Source organism: Semicossyphus pulcher, unplaced genomic scaffold (genome assembly GCF_022749685.1).
Source record: "Semicossyphus pulcher isolate SPU_LCO1_2020_fin unplaced genomic scaffold, fSemPul1.0.p SCAF_19, whole genome shotgun sequence".
NCBI classification, from domain to species: Eukaryota; Metazoa; Chordata; class Actinopteri; order Labriformes; family Labridae; genus Semicossyphus; species Semicossyphus pulcher.
Window position 1 is genome coordinate 8,685,629 of NW_027211692.1, and position 22,153 is coordinate 8,707,781.

The following is a 22,153-nucleotide window of genomic DNA, read 5'->3' on the forward strand; positions in this document are numbered from 1 at the left end:
TTTCAGACATTACAAAAAATTATAAGTTTGGATATTGTGGGAAATAAACGTGTTCACTTTCTCTGCAGAGCGTTAGATTAAACTACTTCCGTCACTCTTATGTTTAAACAGTCAATCTTAAGCTAGTGCTAGCAGCAGTTAGCTTAGTTTAGCTAACTGGAAACGGGGGAAAATAGCTAGCCAGGCTTTGTCCAAAATGACCAAAATCCACCTAGCACAATCTTTTAAACTCACTAATTAACATATCAGATTAAATGTGTTTTAATATGTGTGAAAAATAAAGTGCAAAAAACGTCATGTTGCTGTTAAGCTAGCAGCAGCTGCTGTTAGCTTCATATTTAGCGTGCAGGTATGAAAGTGGTGTCTTCTTGTGGTTCTCTCAACAAGACAACTAAGATGCATATTTTATCTAAAACTTTTTTTAAAATAATAAGAATGATACTTAATATTTAAACAGAGGCACTATCAGGTACATTCACAATCATTTGCAACTTTTATTTTAGACATGCAGCACACAGTTTTACAAAACATGATCATCAGGTATAAATATGATTTCTGCCCATTTTGTGATTTAAACGCTGAACCTTAAAAGACTACTGTAAATATTCTGATAAAGTATTCAACTCATCATACATCAAGTGATCAACAGGAGCTAGCCTAGCCAGCTAAGTTTTAGCCTATCCTGTGCTTGCACCACATGGCTCATTGTTGTCTAACAGACAGCGCTGCTTTCCTTCTCTTCTTCCTGATGAATTGTGCTTTGGCTTTCTCAATAGATAACTGAAGTGGACTCATTATAGGAGTGGCTGAGGTGGTCTTGGAGGGCGTTTCAGAGCTCTGCAGATTGATAGAGGTGGCACTGGATGGCGTGGTCGCAAATGTCATTGGTGTTTTTTCAGTTTGTTTAGTGACAGACCCTCCGTCGCTGAGAGAAGCGGGCGAGGCTTTCTTTTTTGGCTTTCTCTTCTGTCTGAATGTCTTCCTGTTTGATTTCGTAATGATAGAAGGGGCCACTGTAGTAGTAAAAAGCCTCCATTCATAGCGAGTTTCTGTTACCTCTTTGGGCCTGCTAATTGCAGCAGTGGTTGCAGGGATGCTAAGTGCATTGCTCGTCTCCGGAGCTGGAAGAAAAGGAAGCAAATTTTCAGAGCTGTTGTGAAAAAGTGGGTTTTCACTCGAGAGGGGCAAAACAGTTTTCCTCCTTCTGCTTCTATGTCCTCTCCCTTTTGACTTTTTCCGTTTCAAAACCCTAAAGGAGGAGTTCAGAGCCGTAACGTGGGCGCTCATCTTCCCTCCATAAATGCTCAGCCTGTGTGAAACCTGCTGCTCTGTCGTGGGCAGCGGTGGTGCTGTGGGAGCCCCAGTGAGAGGGATTACATTCAGATTGTCCGTTGAGGAATTTTCATGGGCGATGGCCTCAATGGGAGAAGCCGAGCTGTCTTTCCTTCTTTTTTTCCACCCCTCTCTGTCTCCCCTCTCCTTTGACCTGTTCCTTTTGACTTTGGGGATTACAATGGGCATCCTGGCAGTGCTGAAGACAGGTCGCTTTTCAGTGTCGCTCTCAAAGCTTTGTTGCTCGGGCCGTGCTGTCGGGGCTATGGTAATGATTGTGAGGACAGAGGTGGCTCTTAAGTTGTCTGTTGTGTTAGTTACAACTTCCTCAGAAGGAGGAAGGGAATTTTTCCTGCCCTTTTTCCGCCTTTCCTTTCTTAACCTGCTGGTTTTTGCTCTCTGTGGAACAACAGTTGTCGTGCTTGTTGAGGGAGCGATTTGTTCTGTGGACTCGGCCTGCGCTTCAGCGTGTGACTTAGCTGGTTTCTTCTGCACTGTTGTAGGTGTCGTAACGGACACAGGCTCCTTATCTAACGCTGGTTCATCTTTCATGACTTCATTGGAGGGCTCTTCTTTTTCTCCGAGCTCATATTCACCGTCTCTGGCTCTGTTTGTGTTTCTACTCGACTGGTCGTGTTTGTGTGACTCACTGATGAAGTTACTGAGAGCAATGGCGTCTTTTTCTTTGTTGCCAGAGGTGGAAACTGCAGCTCCTTCCTCTCTTTTACCACCAGTCTCTGGTTTCCGCTTCCTCATCCTCCCTTTTCCTTTTCCTTTCTGCTTTTTGGTTTTCTTCTTCTTCCCCGTGTTCTTCCTCTTCTTCTTCTCCGAGCTTTGCGCCTCTGCTTTATCGGAGTCGGCAGCAGAGCTTTGAGAGGTGGAGACGGTAGCAAGGACTTTGATGAAGTCCTCAGCAGCAGTGACGACATTTGTGAGTGAAGGCTCTTCAGGGCCCGACATCGTGGATTGTGTTGTGCTCTCAGGTTTCTCGTCTTCTGGGCTTTTCTTGGACTCTTTCCTGACAGGAGGAGCCACCGTCAACTTATCGATGACGGCAATACCGCCAAAGTCATACGGGACTGCCTCTTTCAGCACGGCGATGGGAAACTTCTGGTATCGTTTACACCTATGAGAAAGCAAACGAAAAGGAGGTTGTGTGTGGTGGTTTCAGAAAGTAATGCAGCTAAATATGTTGCAAATCTGCTTATGAGTTTAACACGAGAGTCCACTGATACTCACATGCCATACCAGTGGCGCTCTGCACACTGCTCTTCAAAGCCAAACTCAAAGCACGGTACACCAATGACATTGAAGAACGCCTGACCAACGACCCTGGAAGACGTGTCGTTGACCTTCCTCAGACAATCTTTCAACCTGCAGACAGAGAGAGCAAACATTCAGTCTGAAATGTAGTCGCTCTTTCAGGGCATGGGAAGATCCTTACGATGCGTTGGCAAGGTATCCACCTAGCTGCTGTTGTGTTCCAAATTCAGTTTGCACTTAACCAATGAACTCAACTTTTAGGTAGTAGGTAAAGATATTATTTTGTATCTATAGAGCTTATGATCAACAGCCTTAGACACACATGTGTCTCTTAACAATCTTTCCATAGAAGCTGGTTAATCTAACAACAGCCATTGAATTTACAGTTAGATCTCTAAAGGAGATCTCATGACTGCCTCTCACTGGAAGACAAAGATCTTGTAATAAAATTTGACCGTCCACTTGACTGACTTTAAAGCTTCAGCTTGCTGTGACATGTTGAATTCCCTGAATTTATTCTAACACGTAAAGCGTTAAATAAATGTATTTATAAAAATTAACATGTAAATATTTGCTTTTTAGCTCCTAAAATTGATGGTCAATGCGATATGGTATATTTTTTGGGTTCATGAAAATAAGGACTTTTTAAAAACATAATATCTTTAGTTCAAAGCATTTTTTGGGCCTCAAAAAATCTCCTAAGTCTTCTTTAAAAGGCTTTTTCATAGGATAACATATTCATGAAAATAAATATCAATCAATCAAGCTGTAACGATTTCTACAACACAATTTCTAACTCCTCATTCTGTATGCAGTTGCTTTTCCATGATTTCAGGTGGTTGAACATTTAAATGCTTTGAATGACCATAACTATTGCACTGAAGTTAGAGGTAAGACTGCCTCTGAGACTTCATCAATGTGTGTTTTACTCACGCATTATCACAGTCACAGTGACAGACTGAGTGCCACTTGAAATTAGTGTGTCCATATTTTGAGGAGAAGGCGTGGATGACATGCGGGCAGTGGTCATGGACGCGGCAGCAGCTGTCTGTCTCTGCAAACTCTCCTGCAACGAGAAGACGACTGATTTTTGGCACACACTCACAAAACGCACACATGATCAACTTAATCAGCTTAAAATACCGAAATCATGTAACTTACCCAGCTGGTCGTAATGATCAGCCATGTTTCCAGCTCCACACCAAAGGGTCCCCGGATAAGTAAAGCCTCTCTTGGATCTTTTTAAAACCTTGTCCTGCAGCGCAGAGTCATCGCTTTCACCTTTGTCCAATCTGCCGCTGCGCTCCGACCTCTCTTTAAACTCCCGGCACATCATTTTGGCTTCCTCCATGCGCGTAAAACGCGTCTCCATTTGCCGCCCGGCTCTCTGCTCTTTCAGTCCCAACCTGCACTCATGCATGAACGACTTCACCTGCATCTGGTTCACTATGACCGAGCAGTTCACAAGCTTCCCTGCGGGGCTGACGAACGAGCGGACCGCCTCAGCTCCGTCTGACACCTGATAGAGGAAATTCTCCCTCACGGTTGACATTTTTGCGCAAAAGGTGCCGTTGAGCATGGAGAACATTTCCTTGCTCTCCTTCTCTGCGTCCAAAGCGCGGCTCAGGAAGTCGCCCCTGACGAAGTTTCTGTCCAGATATGACAGAAAGACAAAGAAGACCGACCACATGATGCGGCGAGTGGCACTTTCAGCACCACGCGTAACGGAGACAGCTCCTCGCGGTTTTCCGGCGCTCTCGAGCAGCCCTCCCACTTTTAAGGCGACGCGCAAGTGGTGTGATTATTAATACGATAAAAGGCAAAGCTGGGAGGAGTTAGCCGAATTAACCTCTGTAGATTTCCAGGCTGGATAGAGTATCTTTGTCCATCACACAATCAGAAAGCATGCACTGCAAAGATTTCTCTCAGCGTGTCAATAGGCTACAGAACCAACGCAAACTGGGTTAATTGATCTGGTAGCCAATAAGTAGGGTGTTCTGACCCAGAACATTTGAATGCAGTTAATTTTACATTGTATTACGCACCAATATACAGTATTGTCTCACCGAATCACAACGTGCAAACGGAGAGGAGAGGGTGAACATGTGGGTGTGTAGAGCATGATACTCCAGCACCTTTCACTGCGAGAGAGATGAACTAAAGTTACCTCCCAACCCCCTCAGCTCAGCTCAGCTCAGCCCTCCAGAAAGCGGAGATTTACTTTGGGAACACGCATGGAGGAGGTTCTTGCTCGCCCCGCTTTCCATGGTAACAGGCATGGGGTGATTGTGCCAACCCAGGAGATTGGACATCTTTCAAATGCCACAAAACAGCCAGTGAATTGGTGATGACCTAAATCACAATGTAGGGACACAACTCTTTCATTGTGGAATGTGGAGAAAGGTTGGGGCTGTCACACGCAAACCTCACTGACTGAAGTGTGGACTGATTGAGAGAAAACGCTGCTCATTCACGATCCCGAGCAGCTTTCATGGAGCGCCTCTCAGCCGAAGTAGAGCAAAAATTACTTCTTCAAACTGCCTCTTCATGTTGCGTTTTAAACCCACCGTCACATCCTTTTTTCTGTTCACTAAAACCTTTGATTTGTTTATTGGACTTCTTAACCGTAACGCCATTGTTTCTGTCTATAAAGTCTCATATGTGCCATAAAACAAACCCTTGTCAGCCAGTCTCATCTCTATCATGCAGATGAATTAGGGACGAGCATACAGTTATATGTATGTGGTAGTTATATGTAGTGCTTCTGTGCTAATAGTGCTAATACCTTTAGTTGAACAGCTGAAAGCAAGTATATTAATACAGCTAATGTTAAGGAAATGTGAAATGTCTCCCATTAGTTTTGCGTTTGTTTTGTAATGAGTGCTTTGAATGTCTTGATGAAAAATGTGCCGATCATCAGAAATCTGAAAGGTTGGTGTGTTGAAGCTTGTTCACTCTGGTTTAAAAGCACTGAAAAGAGGGCAAGGTCTTATTTAAATTTAATATATAAATATTGTTGTGGACATTAAGGTGTAAAATGTTTTATTAATGTACGTATATGTCTTTTTGTGTAGGGCCATATGTATGAAGCATATTTAACAATGTCACAGTATGTAGGGGAGACCGGGGATGGTTGTAACACTTAACTTATACTTTTAGTCTTACAAGTTTATGGTTCCTTCTTTATTATTCATTAATGTGCTTCCATACATTTATTAGTGTGGATCTTTTTTAAGCATAATAATTTAATAGTTACATCCATCCTCAAGTAGTGTCACAACTCACCCCGGTACTGGGGTAGGTTGTAACAACATACCTCTTTGTATTTGACATTCATTTGCATAATCTGTGATGGTGTAGTAGAAGTCCAGATGTCATTTATAGCAGACACATATGGGTACCACATGTCAAAATTTGAGATCTCTAGCACAAAGAACCACCGAGTTACACTCGCTCAAACAAAAAGTGTTACTATCATCCCCGGTCTCCCCTATAGCCTTACGGAAAACTCAGAGCTCAATACAGAACATCCTTTATTTGTGGATCTTTGTAGTTTTGTTTGCAGTGATGGATCTGACTCATATGTTTGTGATGTCTCGTGGACACTTCCACTGGACTCCTGCACGACACAACAATAACAGAAACGATGCATTGCTGCACTTCATATCAGGACAGTGAGGGAAGTTTGATTGCTTTGTAGATCTGAGAGCTCATTTTATGTGAGTTAGGAAAAAAGATGCACAGCCAACAGTCCTCTGCATCAGTTCAGCTGTGACTTTTCAGGAAGAAAAGAAAAAACCTCTCGTCAGGTTGGGTTTCTAATCAGCCCAGTGTTTAGTCACATGGTTGGTCTTACAGGGAGCTCTAGAGGCGGAGATCCAGCCTACTCAAGGCACTGAAATCGGATTGTTGGAAGGCGGAGAGAAATGATGTAAAATCACCAGAGGCAACATTCGACCAAGTCTTGAAGGGGGGGAGTTTCTCATGAATTAAAGTGGTCACTGCAGGAGGGGCTGACATGGGGGGAAATAATCCTGCTGACCACAGGAAAGCTTTGGAGTCAGCTAACACACGCACAGTGAAACAGAAAGGTGACACTTGATTAAATACCCCTCTGGGTATGGCTCCTTTCATTCACTCTCTTCCACAGGCAGGCCAGCTGCTAAACAGCGCCCCCTGGAGGAGTTGAGAGGTCAGTGTTTGACTCTAAGTACGAGTAATGCGATTAGTTTATAAACAAATAAACTGATAATTTGTGTCAGATTTTTACCACAAAAAAAATATAATGACACGTTGTTTTGTTTCTGGTGATCACAGCAAATATCCCACCAATGATAAAGCTTTCTATTTGGTTTGTTGTACAAACATTTTTCATTGAAAAAAGCCAACTAACTTGCAGACACACAAGGTTAGCAGCTACCTGGAGAACATAGTGGAACACTTAGCAGCACAAATAGAGAACAGGAAACTGAATTAAGAACTTAGATTCAACAGGTAGATGTAACAGAGTTTATATTGCTCGAAGTCCACTTCATGATGAGATATCCATGTGCTTGTTTGGAGTCATTGGCTCGAGGGCGCCCTCTCTCAGCTGGAGTAGATATACTCGGTCAGCAGCTGTATTGCTTTGCCAGTCATCATTTTACACAGTCATCATTTGACACACAATGCAGAGTCAAGGGGTTGCTTGAACCAGCAGTGAAGTGCAACTGAGCTTGCAGACATGACTCAGAATTGTGTATAATGTTGCTAACAACAACTGGATGTGCAAATGAGCAACTCTTATAGCCCCCCTAAAAAACTGGCTTTAAATGAGTTATTGCTGGTTTAACCATTATTTTGTAAGATATGTCAAAAGTGTTCAAATCATTAGTGCCTTATACAATCTCAGTCAGTCAGATATGTGTAATATCTGTTCAGATTTGTTGTCAGTAAGTATACAAAAAATATGTGAAAGTTTAGGTAAGAACTCCAGTGTTACATCGCTGGAGTTCATTTGGTACATTCACAAAAGAAAGCTGTGGGAAAGTTCAGTGTCTGTTGGCAGAGAGGTGAACACTCAGCTTGAATTCTGTTGCGTAAAACTTGGATGAAACTTCAGTTTATTCAATAAATGTAATTACATTCCAGTCTGTGAACTGGAGGATATGCTGTGTGTACAGTAAGAGGGTTTGATTATGATTGCAACCCGAGCTTGTTTAGACACCGATCCTCAAGACAGATGCTTAAGGACACAGTTCTGTTCAGCATTTAAAACAACAGCCTGAGAGGTGCAGCGGGGGACATGAACATTTTTATAGGGTTTGTGTTTCTCCTGACCAGTGTTGATGTTGAATAGTTATCGACTGACTACAGTGCTGAACCGTGTTCACCTGAGCACCTTGAAGATTAACGTTTCACCACCTGTTTGTTGACAGAAATCCAAACAGACCTATTTGATCAAAGATTTAAAACTTTATCTAACCATGTTTGACAGCACGGGTCTCTACAGGTACCGGGTAGTTGGGTTTCCTCCTTGAGCGTGGCGTGCAGAGTTGAATGTTCCAATGATTTTATATCACATTGAATCAGATGACCTTACGACCTCCTTGAAATGTTACTAAAAAACATGTTTCAAAGTCATGTGATTTCAAGTAATTTGCAGAAGTATTCTGATGACTAGTAATCAGATTAGATTTTTTTTAAAAGTACTCTGATCAAAAGTTATCCAAAAATTATGTATGAAGTAATCTGATTACATTTTATGAAGTCATCTAATTACAAGTATCTGATTACTTTTTACGTAGTCATCTAATTACAAGTTATCTGATGCCTATTTAAAAGTAATCTGATTACAAGTAATCTGATTACATTTTATGAAGTCATCTCATTACAAGTTATCTGGTGCCTATTTCAAAGTAATCTGATTACAAGTAATCTGATTACATTTTATGAAGTCATCTCATTACAAGTTATCCGATGCCTTTTTAAAAGTAATCTGATTACAAGTAATCTGATTACATTTTATTAAGTCATCTAATTTCAAGTAATCTGATTACATTTGCAGAAGTATTCTGATGACTAGTAATCCAATTACATTTTTTTTTTTTAAAGTACTCTGATCAAAAGTTATCCAATAAGTATATATGAAGTAATCTGATTACATTTTATTAAGTCATCTAGTTACAAGTTATCTGATGCCTTTTTAAAAGTAATCTGATTACAAGTAATCTGATTACATTTTGCATCTGACGTAATGCTTGATCATATCATTTATGTAATGTGATGTTACTTTGTAACACCAGTTTAATTCAGTTGAACACATTTGAATGTATGTTGTAGTTACATTATTTCAGATTATTCTTACATGTAATAAAGGATTATCTTATCTTAATGAGATTACTCTTTTATTTGAAACCAGATTATTTGTAATCTTCCAACTTCTCATTTCAATTAAAAACATCTGATTCAATGCAATGTAATCATTCACAGCCCCCTCCCACCCAGCCATGAGCCTGCTTGAACCTGATATGGGTGTCTCCCGCTCATTCACAGTCCAGTCCATTCCCCACAGTTTCTCCCTCTAACAACGCAGTCAAGTGTTTTGCAAATGGACGTGTTGGACCTTCCTGCAGAGAGGCAGAAAGGATGGTACCTTTCTCTGATCGCGCCAAACACAAAAGGAGCAACATTCGCCTGGCTGGACCCGTCCAGACTCTATTGCAACTCCAAGGTTTGATGGGAAAATAGTTTACGTAGAAGTTTGTTAAGCTTTTCATTCTTTTTCTACTGTATTGTTTCTACTCCATGAATAACTGCAGACAAACACAAGCTTTGTTTGTATTATTTTTTGCATTTATTGTCTTGCACTTGATCCAGGCTCTTGCAGACTGTGTCAAAGACCTTATCAGTCCATTTCTCAACGACACCATTGACCTGGTTGCCGGGATAGATGCAATGGGATTCATTCTGGGTACGAAAAGGATTCGTTTTGACGAGGATAGAAATAGGAAAAGAAAAAGCACACTTGGTGTCTAACACCAATCGTACTTTAAGAGGTAGCTACTCTGCCAATGCATGGGTCAGGAAACCTAACCCCTCTGGCTAAGATGGCTAAGATACTAAATTTAGATGTTTCAGGTCCTCTAACCCTGCTGTTTGTGAATGTATAAAGCTGCTCTGTCATCGAGGAAGTGATCATGTCCAAGATATCATTCAGTGTGTGTGAGTGTTTCTGATACTTTGCATTTTTCATTGTGTTGTTGTTATTATTTCAGGGGCGTCTGTCGCCACCACTCTTGAAAAAGGTTTTCTGGCTGTCCGCAAAGCAGGACACTTGTGTGTAGCCACCGAAAACCAAAACTACACTGATTACACGGGCAGAGAAAAGACCATGGAAGTGAGAATGGATGTGCTGAGACCAGGTTAATATTCCTTTGCTTTCTACGTATTTCTCATGAGAAGATGAATGTTCACACAGCTGTTATTGTTTGGGCACCTCGGGGGCCGTGAGAGCTAAAGATCAAACTTGAGTTCTAATGTTATGTTGTCTTTGTGAGTGTTGATAGCAAGATAGATATCAACATGTATGTACATGCTGAGTGTTTGAGATGTATAATCTGCATGCAAGAAGCTATTGATCGCTTGGATCAGTGGTTCCCAACCTGGGGGCGCCAAAGGTTGCTGGGGGTGCGCCGGGCTTTGTCTACACTGAGATTTTCAAGATCAGTTCTGCACGTTAAATAAATCAGGTTTTATCAAGTCTGAAGAACTATTAAATATCATTATTATTCATCCGTACTTACACACATGTATGCACACACATATTTTTTTGACATACATTCATACAGCACATGCATGCAGAAATGCCTACATGCACATTTGTTTTGGTGTACGTGTGTGCGGGCTCGGGGGGCTCAGCCTTTCTTAGATACAAGCGGGGGGGGGGGCTCCAAGGACAACAGGTTGGGAACCACTGGTTTAGATTATTATTTAGCCTCAAAAGTCTTCACTTAAAGGGATGTTTTAAGTGAGCACAAAATAAGACTCACAGGTTAGACCACAGGTTTCCTCGAATTGTTATGTCCTGCACCACAGCGCCCTCTAGTGTGATCCAGTAGTTCTTTGTTATCATTTCAGATATTACAAAGATTCTCATTTAATCATCTTAAAAACAGCAAAGATCTCCTTTGTCCTGTCCATTGACAAAGATACTTTAAAAGGCTTCTTTCATAAGAAAACATAAAAATGAGCGTATATGCTCATTTGATCACACCTGATTTCAGCCGTTAAGATCCCTGTCATGACTGCCAGGAGATTCATAACTAGTCTTCTCCCTGAATGACAAGGAGGATTAAAGTACAGTCTTATGCATTGATCAATTATAGGTCTACGATACGACACTTTCAGCTTGATAAATTGTTAAGATGCTATTTATGCATGCTGGTATGGCACTCCTGATCTTTCAAAAGAATTATGAGTAACGGGAGGAGACAACCTTTTGTTTTCTTGTGATCATGTGATTAATAACTGCACGCTGCCATTGTTTACATTTTCCAGGGCACAAATTTAAAGTGAGTGATGCATATGACTGTTAAAGAAAGCAGGATGAGATTTTTGTTAAAAAAACACCAGATAACCAGACGTCTACGGTTGGCTTCCTTTGTCACGGCTGTAACTTTTGATTTTCCTGGCTGACATTCGCTTTCCTTTTTAGACTGTTTGCCTTCATCTGAGCGTCCAATTTGTTTCTTTTTCTTTGAATTTTCACTTATTTTTGAAGTTGTATCTGTAGTCATCCATCTTTTCTTTGTTTGTTCAGCCATAGTAGATTACTGTTTACTCGCAACACTTGCAGAGGGCGGAAAAGCAGCCACTTAGCTGCGCCTACCCTCTCTGGCAGACCAACCACTGCTGGCTGCTGGAAAACGCGTCACTAACTGGGCACCGCTTGTGATTTTTTCCGTGAAAGTCACCACAGACACCCAGTCTGTAATACTGCAAATGTAAAGCTTTTCATCAGTGGGCCATAGGCTCAATCACTCATTGTGTTACCTCATTCCCTGATAGATAGTGACTTAACAGACATTTATTTAAATGAAAATCTTCACTTTAAGCATGTACAGGACAGAATCAGCAAAGAAAGAAACAGTACGGCTTTGTCCACAGGGGGTGCCAAAATCAACAGAAACTGAAAGTTCCTCACAGGAGCTTTAAATTAGGTGGATTCAAAAAGAGCTTCATTGGATATTAGAAGGTGACATGTGTCTCCTCCCTGCAGGTATGAGGGTGCTGTTAGTGGACCAGTGGATAGAGACTGGAGGCACAATGAAGGCTGCGATCCAGCTGGTGGAGAAGTTTGGAGCCACCGTTGTAGGTCTGTCAAGATGCTCGAGTTAAAATGCCAAAATCTAATGATCCTAATCATTTTTATGTCAGTCTCACACTCTGTTACCTGCAGGCGTTGCAGCTGTGGCCATCGAGAACACGGAAGGAGGAAAGTGGATCAAAGAAAACTACAAATTCTCTCACTGCATCCCTGACGAGCTTCAGAGCCAGATCGACCAGAAGGCTCTCGATTCCTTCAAAAAGTTCAAAAGCTGAATCAGGAAACAAGATTTCTCCTATAAAGAAGAAAAGACTGTGGAGGCTAAGATGGGTCCCATGTTTGCACTTGAGCTCATGCACATGTCGTGCTGCAAGGATCTGGCAGTGTTGGGCCTGTTAACGCAACATGGGTTTTATCTGGATAGACATGTTGTATTCTATCAAGACAAACTGTGACATTGTTAGCAATTTCTATAAACATCTTTTATATCAAACTGTAGCACACATCTTTATGCAAATGATACATTTTTTATTTTTTTGCCAATACTGCACGCTTAAATCCAACAACATGCCTTTGAAATTTAAGCACTTTGTAATTTTAAATTTGTCCCAAATGCAAACAAGAGTGTTGAAACGTCCCTGAGTGTTAATTTTCTGGGATATGGCTGGAATCAAAAGTTACATTTCACACTGATACACTTGTCAGGAATGTTTATCAGTATTAATCTTTAACAGGAAGACGTGAGGCATTGGCTTCTACATGTTTATGAAACCTTTAAAGGTGGGGTATGCATGAAAAGCTCCCGTCAGCTTCCACTCCCAAAATTAATGGATGCACATAACCCAGGAACACTCGAGCAACTTACTTAGAACAAGCAATATCGCCTGCTGCCCGAGGGTAAGTTAGCTAGGTGGTGTTATGAACATGTTTCTCCGTCCTCATGGGTTAGAAAATTGAAACGCAAGAGAATCCAGGCAGGCAGAAGTTAAAGTGCTATGGATGAATGCTACCTGTTGCTAATTGGCAGGAATCATGTTGTGCAGCCATCCTTTTTGTTTTTCACTTACAGAGCCAGAGCTTTATTCAAACACTGGATTTTTTTTAATGTTGAATACTGTAAATAATCTCGAAGATTCTCATGTTAATAAATGTCTGCAGTACAGGAGATATATTTGCTAAATTGGGACAAAACATTTTTGAGGAAAAGAATCGCATAGTTAAGTACCCTTAGCTCAGTTACAAACCATGATACACATGCTACTCAGCTCTTTCATGTTACAGGTTTTATTCTTGAAAAACTCCTCTGACATAAATGTAAGTTGGAATACTGAATTTTTCCCTTTAAATATTTTAATTCATTTTTAAAATGTTTCATGAGACATTTTAAAGGAAATAAATGATCAAAAAAACACACTTTCAGCTTTTGATATAAAAGTAATTCTAATTCAGTCATTCATGTGATTGTAAACAAAAAGCACAAAGTACCTATGAAGTATAAACTATAGATAGAAAATAAAGTTCCAAAGATATATATTCCATTCATCCATCAATTTTCTACACTTCTTATCAAGTTCAGGGTCACAGGGAGGCGGGAGGCTGTTATAAGGCGGGAGGCGAGGTACACCTGGACTGATCGCAAGTCGATCACAGGGCTGACACGTAGAGACAGAGAACCTTTCACGCTCACACTCACACCTGCAGGCAATTTAGAGTCACCAGTTAACATAACGAGCCTGTCTTTGGACTGTGGGAGGAAGCCGGAGTACCCGGAGGGAACCCACGCATGGATGGGGAGAACATGCAAACTCCACACAGAAAGGCCCACTTCGTCTGAACCAAACAGGAAGCTTCTAGCTGTGAGGCGAACAGCGCTAACCATCGCACCACCGTGCAGCTGAGATACATTCCTGCTGCAAAAAAATGTGTTTAATCTTTCTGACTCTCCTCATATGTTCCCTTTTTTTCTTGTCATTTACTCCACACTTTTACTTCTTACGAATGAGTTGGAACCTCCGATCTACAATACCAAGAGATGAGACCAAGTACCGATAAAAACATAAAAGTATAACAAAGTATTATTGTGAAAAAAAAGATCTAGACTTTGAAACAAACTACAGCAGCAAGAAAGAATATTTAATTCAAGCCCTAAGTATAAGCACGTCATTCTTTGGCATCTCTGCAGTACCAGAACACTCATCGTTTGTGTAATTGCTGCGTCACCCTGTAACTCCAGACGAGTTAAACTGAGCAACACCACAAGAATCCACATCCCACAGAGAGAAAACTCTCTGGTCCAGAAAAAACTGAACCCAAACATGTGAGGAAGTTAAAGTCCAGCATCCCTCCTCCTGCTTTGACCACAGAAATCCCTCCCATGAGCTGGAGTGCAGCCACAGTCTTTTTCCACTGAGGAAAAATCTAAACTCCTGCTCCCATCCTTACTGACAGCAGTTCGGCTGTTTCTTCTTCGATGCAGTGTGCACATTGTTGGAGGTGCTGCTGATTCCTGAGAACAAATAAACAGTTAACTCTTAAAAACTTTGTGCAAAATGATTCATGATTACAGAGACATTGTTGGATACTCACTGACAATGTCCCCGATTTGCCTCGATCCACTTTTCTCTAACTCGGCGAGAACATTGGTCTCGAAGGCCAACGATGCAACTCGAAAGAAGAACTCTTTCACGTTTTCCCCTGCAGCATGGAAGAGGTCGGTTAGGGACTGTATGAAAATGAATGAGGTGGGGAGGGGGGCTGGAACTCATGCTAAAAAAGTTACCCACTGCAATGGTGAATACAGCCATGTCACAGAAAAGTCTCTCTGTGCTGGAAATGACTCATTCATCGACAAAAGATCCACATTTTGACACATGAATTCGACATTTTGGATGAGTTATAGCCTTTGAAGGTCAATTATAGTGTGTACGGAGATATGAGCTGTTAAGTATCTTTAGTTTAAAAAAGGTGCAAAAGCAATTAAGAAAAAAAGGTAACAAACACAACAACAAATATTTGCTTCATTAAAAGTAATTGCAGATTGTGAACAAAGTTATCTTTAGCTTCCATCCAACAACTGACTGTTTAGCTCTGTGACTGCATCTCCAGGGAAGTCGACTTCTAGCTTACCTCTTCTCCAACATTTATATGGACACAAGCTTGTTACTTTCATTTTCAATAAAAGACATTTTTAAGCACAAGAGAAGCTCTGACTCAGAGGGTTAAACAATTGGGAGTTTCTTTACACGTTAAAACTGTGCATATCACAGTGCACTTAACGTTTCTAAAGTTCTTAAATATGCAGAAGAAAACAAAAGCAGCTCTTAGCTAAGAAAATAAATGATCCACATTTATTGTTTCGCAAAACTGACTGTTGTTGACAAAAAACAATGGTGTGTGGAAAAGGTTTCCATGTAACTATTTTGATAAAACTATTCTATCATATTTTATAGTAAATCTATAAAAAAGTGAGGAATGAAACAAATCTGGGGCATGGACGAATTCTCTCAGTACAAAGTTAATGGCAGCTGTCTTTTTTTTAATTATTAAAATGAAACCACTCACCTGTCAGCGACGACACAGCCCAATACTCTGCTGTGATCTCTTGGGCAATTTTGAGGGCGTCTTGTTCAATCTGAGAATACTGAGCAGGAGACTGTCGATGAAAGCAGAGGCAGCCAAGTTAGACACAATGAATTGGAGGTAAACACAAGTTAAAAAACAAGATATAAAGTTTTTTGGGGGATATTTTTCATATTCATATTCCAATTAATCAATTATCAAAATAATATACAATTTATTTTCGGTTGGTCATTAAAGGAGCAATTGGCCCCTCAAAAAAGCCACTGTCAGTCAAAGCTGGTGTTCTCTGTAATCGATAGAAGCAATAATATTTGAAATTGCTCCCATAGCTGAGGAGAAAGCTGTACAAACAGCTCGTGGTTTCTACATTCCTACAACACCCAGCATGCATTGCGCCCCTCCCTCTGAAAGGAACGGCCCAGCAAGAGACGCTGGAGTGAAATACTACCGCTTCACTGCAGGAAATGGCTCAGAGCGATACAGAATCTGAAATACGACAAGAATATACCGGTGAATCGTCTAAAAAATCTTCAGGTCTGCAGTCTACATTTCAAACCTGACGATTATGATTGAGACATGACATCAGAGGCGAGTGTCCTAGATTGAGGAAGTGTAGTTTAGCAAGCTCCCTGGACTCTGCCAGATGACGCGTTTTATGTAGTCTGATGGAGGTTTTCCAGGGCCCATTGGAGAAGCGGATAGCGTCCTCCAAAGGCAAATTGCATCTTTTCCTACCATAATGGCATTAGCTCCCCATAATAGCATGATCGGACTGAGGTTGAAAATCGGCGAACTGGCCCTTTAAGCTACAAAACAAGGTTTCCCTTTTTTCAGAAGTGAGAAAGTACTGGAATATTTTTGTTCCACTACGATAAAATGTTATATAAGAAAACCTAAAATTGTAAATGACTTGTTACAGGAATCTTTTTTGGGGGGAAAAAACGAAAGCCAGTGCAAAAAAAATCAGAATCACAACAATATTTTTAAACCACACATACTTCATTTCAAAGAGTATGTGAAGTTATTTTCTCCACAGCATGGACTTATTCCTACTAACCGCCCCTTAAAAACTGAGGAAAATATGCTGCTTCCTTTTTGTTGAATCAGTGACCCCAGTGAACAATTTACTTCTTGCACTTTGTCATGTCTTAGAAATGTCTTTTTATCATTTGAACCTCAATGTGGTTAATGATGTAGAAACTACATTCCTGCGCTGTGAGCCGGGACACAAACGCTTTGTGAGCTGCTGGCACCAATCCAAACAGCGGACATTTGACTCCAGTAAAAGACACAGAAATGTTCACAGGCATGTTCACTTTAAACAGTTTACCGGACTTACACTCAGGTCTTTCTTTGTGCCAACGAGGAACAGCTGAACGGCAGTGGGGTCGTTCTCTTTCAACGCGTCTTCGAGCCACTGCCTGCAGACAGACACAGACAGTTTAAGTCCTCCAGCTTGTAGACAAACTGTACGCGTGCAACGCTCTGCTCAGTATGAGTAAGTTTACCTCACATGACCCAAAGAGGCAACATCATTAACATCGAAGACGATGATCACGACTGGAATAAAAGAAAATATCACATGAATTTAAATGTTTCAAGACTTATAGCATGTTAGCGTCTTTTCTCCCGGACATTTCATTCTGTGTTTTATAATGTGTACATGCAACGGGGAGTTGTTCATTTGTTTTAAGCTTCTGCCCTAAAAACATACAACTCTCTCACCCTGGGCTCCTCTGTAGTACGTAGAAGCGATACACTTGAACCTCTCTTGGCCTGCAGTGTCCCAGCTGTAACATAAAGAGAGACTAATAAGCATCACAACAGACAGACTATGGTTATTTACTGTTTCAAATTAAATTACAAAGACTTACAGCTGCAGGCTGAAGGGAACACCGAGCACTTCAAAACGCTCCATTTCAAAGTCAACGCCAATTGTCGCCTTGTAGTTCTTATCAAAGGCATCTTTACAAAACCTGAAACATAAAAACATATCTTTAAGAAGTCCAGGTTAAAGAAGAACACACTATCTTTACATCCGAAAAATAACTAATTTAAGTAAAAGGTAAACATTTCAAAAACTTACTCTGGTCAAAGTATTATCAGCACAATTTATTTTAGGTATAAAAAGTAAAAGTACTCCTTCTGTCAGTGTAAAACTATCATATATGATGCTTTCAGATTAACACACAGATCACTAATGCAAATATGTGCCAGTTGCATTTGACTGTTTTAGATGTTCAGCTAATGGTAACTAATTTATATACTTTAAGGTAGTTTAACCTACAGCTGATCCTCATGTTTGGTAAAATCATCACATTTGTATTATGTTATCCTGTGAGAACTGTGTATCTCTTACACTGCATGTCTACAGATGAGGACCCTTTGCGCCAATGACACAAGCAAATTGTGCCCATTACTCCCAGCCACGTTTGCTTTGGACCAATAGAAACTGATATGATTGTGACATATCACGTCAATCTGTCATGAATCACTCAATTCATTCAGGTCGCAACGACCCATTCCTGCTTCTTCTTAGCTTGGCTTATTAGCCAGCTAGCTAGCTGGTGAGCATGAAGAAATATTTGAATCAGTCCACATCGCCGAGTGATGCAAAGTCCAAACTAGCTAAATTGAGAAAATATGAAGATAGGTATATAGAGTTTGATTTTATTGAGAACAGTGACGAGAGACCAAAATGTGTCTTCAGGTGCTAGTGAACGAAGCTATGAAGCCAGCCAAGCTAAAGCGACATCTGACAACAAAGCACATGGAATAAGGACAAAACAAATAATTTTTTTCCATTGAAAGAGCAAGGAATACACCCACCACAAAACACACATGGTGAACGTGGACTTCAGAGAAAGCACAGGACTTCTTATTTGGAGGCTCAATGGATTGCTAAAGCTAAGAAGCCGCACACAATTGCACAGGGGCTCGAACTTCCAGCAGCGTTTGAATAGTTATGCTTGGGACAGAGTAAAAATTTACAATACAAATAGTTCCAACGGCATCTAAGAGTCTAAAAAAAGTCTAGTCTAAAACAAAAAAGATCTAAAACAGTAGTTGCTATTGGCCGCCGTAATAAAATCCACGGTACAGGTTGTGAGGACAGGAACCAATAAAGCACAAGGCCCAGGTGTCAGATTCTTTGCATGCATCCAAGAGGATCCTACAGGGGGACCTACATCTTTGTCTGTTAGTAAGAAGGCTTATGGAAAAACAACACAGGATTACAAAATAATACATTAGCAGAATTTTGCTTCCTTGTAGGAGGTTCACATTCTTTCTTGTGTAAGTTATTTATTTTCCAGAAATGCACCTGGCCCCCTTTCACACATTAAGTGACTGTGTTTGAGCTTACCTATTAATCAAACAGGTTTTCCCCACAGCAAGGTCACCCACCACAATGACCTTGGAGATTTTGAATCTGCTGAGAAAATAAAAGGAGATGAAACCAGTGAATAAAAATGCCAAAAAGCATCACCTCCAGTGTCTTCTGTGGTCTGTATTCTGTGCTCACCCCACAGTGCCAGTGCGCTGCTCCTGGCAGGCAGTCTTCACTTTATTGTCGAAATCGTTTTTAGTGTGCAGGGCTGCCTCTTTCCTGAAACACTACAAGAGAAGAAGAAGAATGTATGAAGGTGTACAGTGTTTTAGGTAGACAATCGGGCAGTAAAAGTACATGACGTTACCTGAGGGAGCTGAGCAATGACACGGTCCCTGCGAACAGGAGGAAGGACACTCATGCCTGAAATTCGGACGGACATGAAGCTGGGAGGTGAAATTTTAGCAGAGGGAGACGTGGTGAGCTGGAGACAGGGAGAGAGAGGGAGAATCAACAATCTGACATTTTAACCTAAGGAATCTAAAGACAGACATTGCAAATAAACTTTTATAAAGAGTTACTATGAAAGATAGATTTATCACAACTTGGTATTTAAAATCTTAGTTTGAAACAATTTGACATAATACATTTAACAAATGAACGTTATAAACCAGAGCGAAAGATTGTCGGCCGATATAACCTATCACAGAGATATTGGTAGGCTACATCCTGGTAGCAGCATACATGAGTCAGATGTGATCCTGTTATGATCATTTCTAGTTTATATATAACATATTGTAGAAAAAGATGCATAAAATCCATAACATGCATACTTAATTTACTCGTTCCTATTACATTTGGGTTAAATAATCTCACGTTGCTGTCTTTGTCCCAGTTTTTACATTTGTTTAATCTGTATTAAACAAAGACTGTACCAATGACTATGGACTGTACCCACAAAATGCACACACATCTACCGCAGTCACTAAAGCTGCCTATAACTTAAGAGACATCCGGGCAGAGACCTAATTTTAACAGCTCTGTAATAATGAGACAAAATACAATGTGTAGCTTCATGACCACAAAGAGAGCCAAACCGCAATCAGAGCTGATCCACTTACTGTGACGATCTGTTATAATCCTATTGTTCATCAAAGCTCCGGCTAAACAAGAAGAAGTCTAATTTACCGGACTTAGTTTGGCCCATCATACAGCTGTAACCAGGCAACAAGAAGTCCACGTTCCACTCAAACACCCGGTACAGTATCGTATTATACCGGCACAGCTACACGTTAATGAATACAAAATTAGAGTAATACATACATTAGTAACTTAAACGTGAAAAAGCGGCATGTTTGAACTGCAACTACGTTAAAAATGTTACCTCAACAACGAGACAGGGTGGTCCGCTCAGTTTTTCCTCTTCTCTCGTCTCTGTCTTCGGCTCGTTTGTCCTTTCGCGGATGCTTCTTATTGTAATGAGAAATCATTCAAACTCATATTTGTGTATTAAAGTGTTCATTTTGTTGTTAAGAGAGCTGGGGTCGGTCCACGGAAGTTGAGGGGGAGCAGCAGTCTAGTCTGGACCCGCTGCTGACTCAGATCCTTGGATCCTTTTTTTCCTTTCCTCCCCCTTTTTTTCTGCTCCGACCCCTGCTGGAGGAAATGGGGAATTACCGGAAAGTATCTATCTATATATTCTTTTTTGGTTTACTTTATATTCTATAGGATTACTTTATATTCTATAATGTAAATTGTTCTGTTCTGTATTTTCTCAATGCACCGAGGTAAATTCCTTGTACAGTAAATATGACTTGGCAATAAGTATAGTTTACCTTATTAATGTAAAAACTGGGAATTTATTTGGGTTGGTATTTAAGTTTGGTATTATGTTACAAATACATTATTTCGTTAATATAAGTAGTGGAGCTTTTGAGAAGTAACACTCCAAGTCTCGTTGGGCTGCTCTCGCGTGAGTAAGACTCTCATCACCTGCATGGAACAGCAAGCACGGACTTCTCTGCTCCATAAAAAGTTTATGCAGGGCACCGCAGAAGAGACTATTCCCTTTGGTATTATGCAGTCAACAAGGTAATTGTTTTGTTCGTTTATATTTTGCTTTGGGTAATGTTATTCACATGCTGTGCATTTTATTATTTATGTTTATCCAACATCGTATTTATACTGTGTAGTTTTCACGGTAGATTTGGAGGCGAAGGCTTCATTTAATCCTGTAGCAAGAAAACCACTTGTGTCTGCCTGTGCTTGGAGGGAATAACAGTGTTTGATAAAAAACAATACCACGTTTCTTGTTCTTGAAATTAAGGGGGTAGACCAATTCAATATGTGGACAGTAGAGGGTGCTCTAAGCCTCTTGTGACTTTTTGATGATAAACCCCTCAAACATGTCTCTTATGGACAGTGGTGGAGGACGTGTTTAGCTCCTTTACTTTGGTAAAAGAAGTAAGGTCGTATTGAACAAATACGTATAGCTGACTTTAGCTATACCTGACATCTCTCAGGAATGAATTTCACATGAATGTAAAACAGAGAAAAACGCATGGGCTACACCTTTCCTCATCAGTAGAGCGTACAAATTACAAAAGTATACACCAACACCTCTGTGATTCTAAATACTCTTTTAATTCATGGTATCATTCAAGCATCCACAAAATGTGGCTCCAAATAAAATCTGTTGTCAATGTTTAACACATTATTCATAATTGTGGTCTTTGTCAAAGAATTCACTGTAATCTCTATATTTAGCATGGCTTTCACAAAAGCATACACATATCCTCCACTTTATCTACTCTCTCCTCTTCATACGTTATCTTTATCCATGCTTTGTTGATGTTTTTCTTTTAAAGGCACTGTCGTAAAGGCACTGAAACACAGATCAGATAAATTCAAACTCCGTCCATGTCTGCTTGGACTGTCTTGGCGTTTGCTGAGACAGAAAATGAAATGTAGTGATCATTAGGTAAATGACACTGTTAGCACTTAAAATGTATGTCAGGATTGGGAAATCCACTATGGTGTTTACTTGTATTACCATTTGAAAAAAATAAAAAACAATGCACATTTGAGGACATTACGTACAAAATTCTGTTTTGAAGAAATAGGAGGAAACATCTTTTCCTGAATGTTGTAATTCATTCCTTTGAAAAGGGATCTTCTTTAAGAGTATTATTATTTTCCAAACAAGCAAATAAGGTACACACTGTGGCACTACCCTACTATAATTGCTGTTTACTATTCGTACTGATTGTGCTGCTGCCTGCTCACTTCCAAATGAGCTAAATTATCACACTGCTATTGGCAGGAAGAACCAGCTTCAGCCCTAC

General features: G+C 40.5%; 3 protein-coding genes across 4 annotated transcripts; 1 reads left to right on the top strand and 2 right to left on the bottom strand.

Moving 5' to 3' along the window:
- Positions 1-482: 482 nt before the first annotated feature.
- proca1 (protein interacting with cyclin A1) lies at positions 483-4,285 on the bottom strand. The gene is made up of 4 exons (XM_069669002.1): positions 3,757-4,285; positions 3,529-3,661; positions 2,572-2,706; positions 483-2,458 (listed from the first exon to the last, which is right to left on the bottom strand). The coding sequence occupies exons 1-4, from the start codon at positions 4,283-4,285 to the stop codon at positions 703-705; spliced, it is 2,553 nt and encodes an 850-aa protein (XP_069525103.1). The 3' UTR covers positions 483-702.
- A 4,899-nt stretch (positions 4,286-9,184) lies between these two features.
- On the top strand, positions 9,185-13,112 carry LOC138597230 (adenine phosphoribosyltransferase). 2 transcript variants are annotated; one of them, XM_069668801.1, is made up of 5 exons: positions 9,185-9,307; positions 9,454-9,547; positions 9,852-9,998; positions 11,855-11,950; positions 12,035-13,112. In XM_069668801.1, exons 1-5 carry the CDS (start codon positions 9,185-9,187, stop codon positions 12,175-12,177), a joined length of 603 nt encoding a protein of 200 aa, XP_069524902.1. In that variant the 3' UTR covers positions 12,178-13,112. The 2 variants fall into 2 exon arrangements, with proteins under 2 accessions (XP_069524902.1, XP_069524903.1); XM_069668802.1 differs by lacking the exon at positions 9,185-9,307 and having other exon boundaries at positions 9,327-9,632.
- An 11-nt stretch (positions 13,113-13,123) lies between these two features.
- Positions 13,124-20,436, bottom strand: rab34a (RAB34, member RAS oncogene family a). The gene is made up of 11 exons (XM_069668804.1): positions 20,194-20,436; positions 19,177-19,293; positions 19,005-19,096; positions 18,846-18,914; positions 17,356-17,457; positions 17,207-17,271; positions 16,990-17,041; positions 16,821-16,902; positions 15,464-15,554; positions 14,489-14,596; positions 13,124-14,408 (listed from the first exon to the last, which is right to left on the bottom strand). The coding sequence occupies exons 2-11, from the start codon at positions 19,249-19,251 to the stop codon at positions 14,341-14,343; spliced, it is 804 nt and encodes a 267-aa protein (XP_069524905.1). The 5' UTR covers positions 19,252-19,293; positions 20,194-20,436; the 3' UTR covers positions 13,124-14,340.
- Positions 20,437-22,153: the final 1,717 nt, after the last annotated feature.

Coding starts and splice junctions, on each gene's coding strand:
- proca1 (XM_069669002.1), bottom strand. CDS start 4,285: ATGTGGTCGGTCTTCTTTGTCTTTCTGTCATATCTGGACAGAAACTTC. Junction 3,662..3,756: donor TGATCATTACGACCAGCTGG/GTAAGTTACATG, acceptor TTCTCGTTGCAG/GAGAGTTTGCAGAGACAGAC. Junction 2,707..3,528: donor CACTGTGACTGTGATAATGC/GTGAGTAAAACA, acceptor CTCTGTCTGCAG/GTTGAAAGATTGTCTGAGGA.
- LOC138597230 (XM_069668801.1), top strand. CDS start 9,185: ATGGACGTGTTGGACCTTCCTGCAGAGAGGCAGAAAGGATGGTACCTT. Junction 9,548..9,851: donor TGCAATGGGATTCATTCTGG/GTACGAAAAGGA, acceptor TTATTATTTCAG/GGGCGTCTGTCGCCACCACT. Junction 9,999..11,854: donor AATGGATGTGCTGAGACCAG/GTTAATATTCCT, acceptor TCCTCCCTGCAG/GTATGAGGGTGCTGTTAGTG.
- rab34a (XM_069668804.1), bottom strand. CDS start 19,251: ATGTCCGTCCGAATTTCAGGCATGAGTGTCCTTCCTCCTGTTCGCAGG. Junction 16,903..16,989: donor GCCTCTTTGGGTCATGTGAG/GTAAACTTACTC, acceptor GTCTGTCTGCAG/GCAGTGGCTCGAAGACGCGT. Junction 14,597..15,463: donor GGCTGTGTCGTCGCTGACAG/GTGAGTGGTTTC, acceptor TCCATGCTGCAG/GGGAAAACGTGAAAGAGTTC.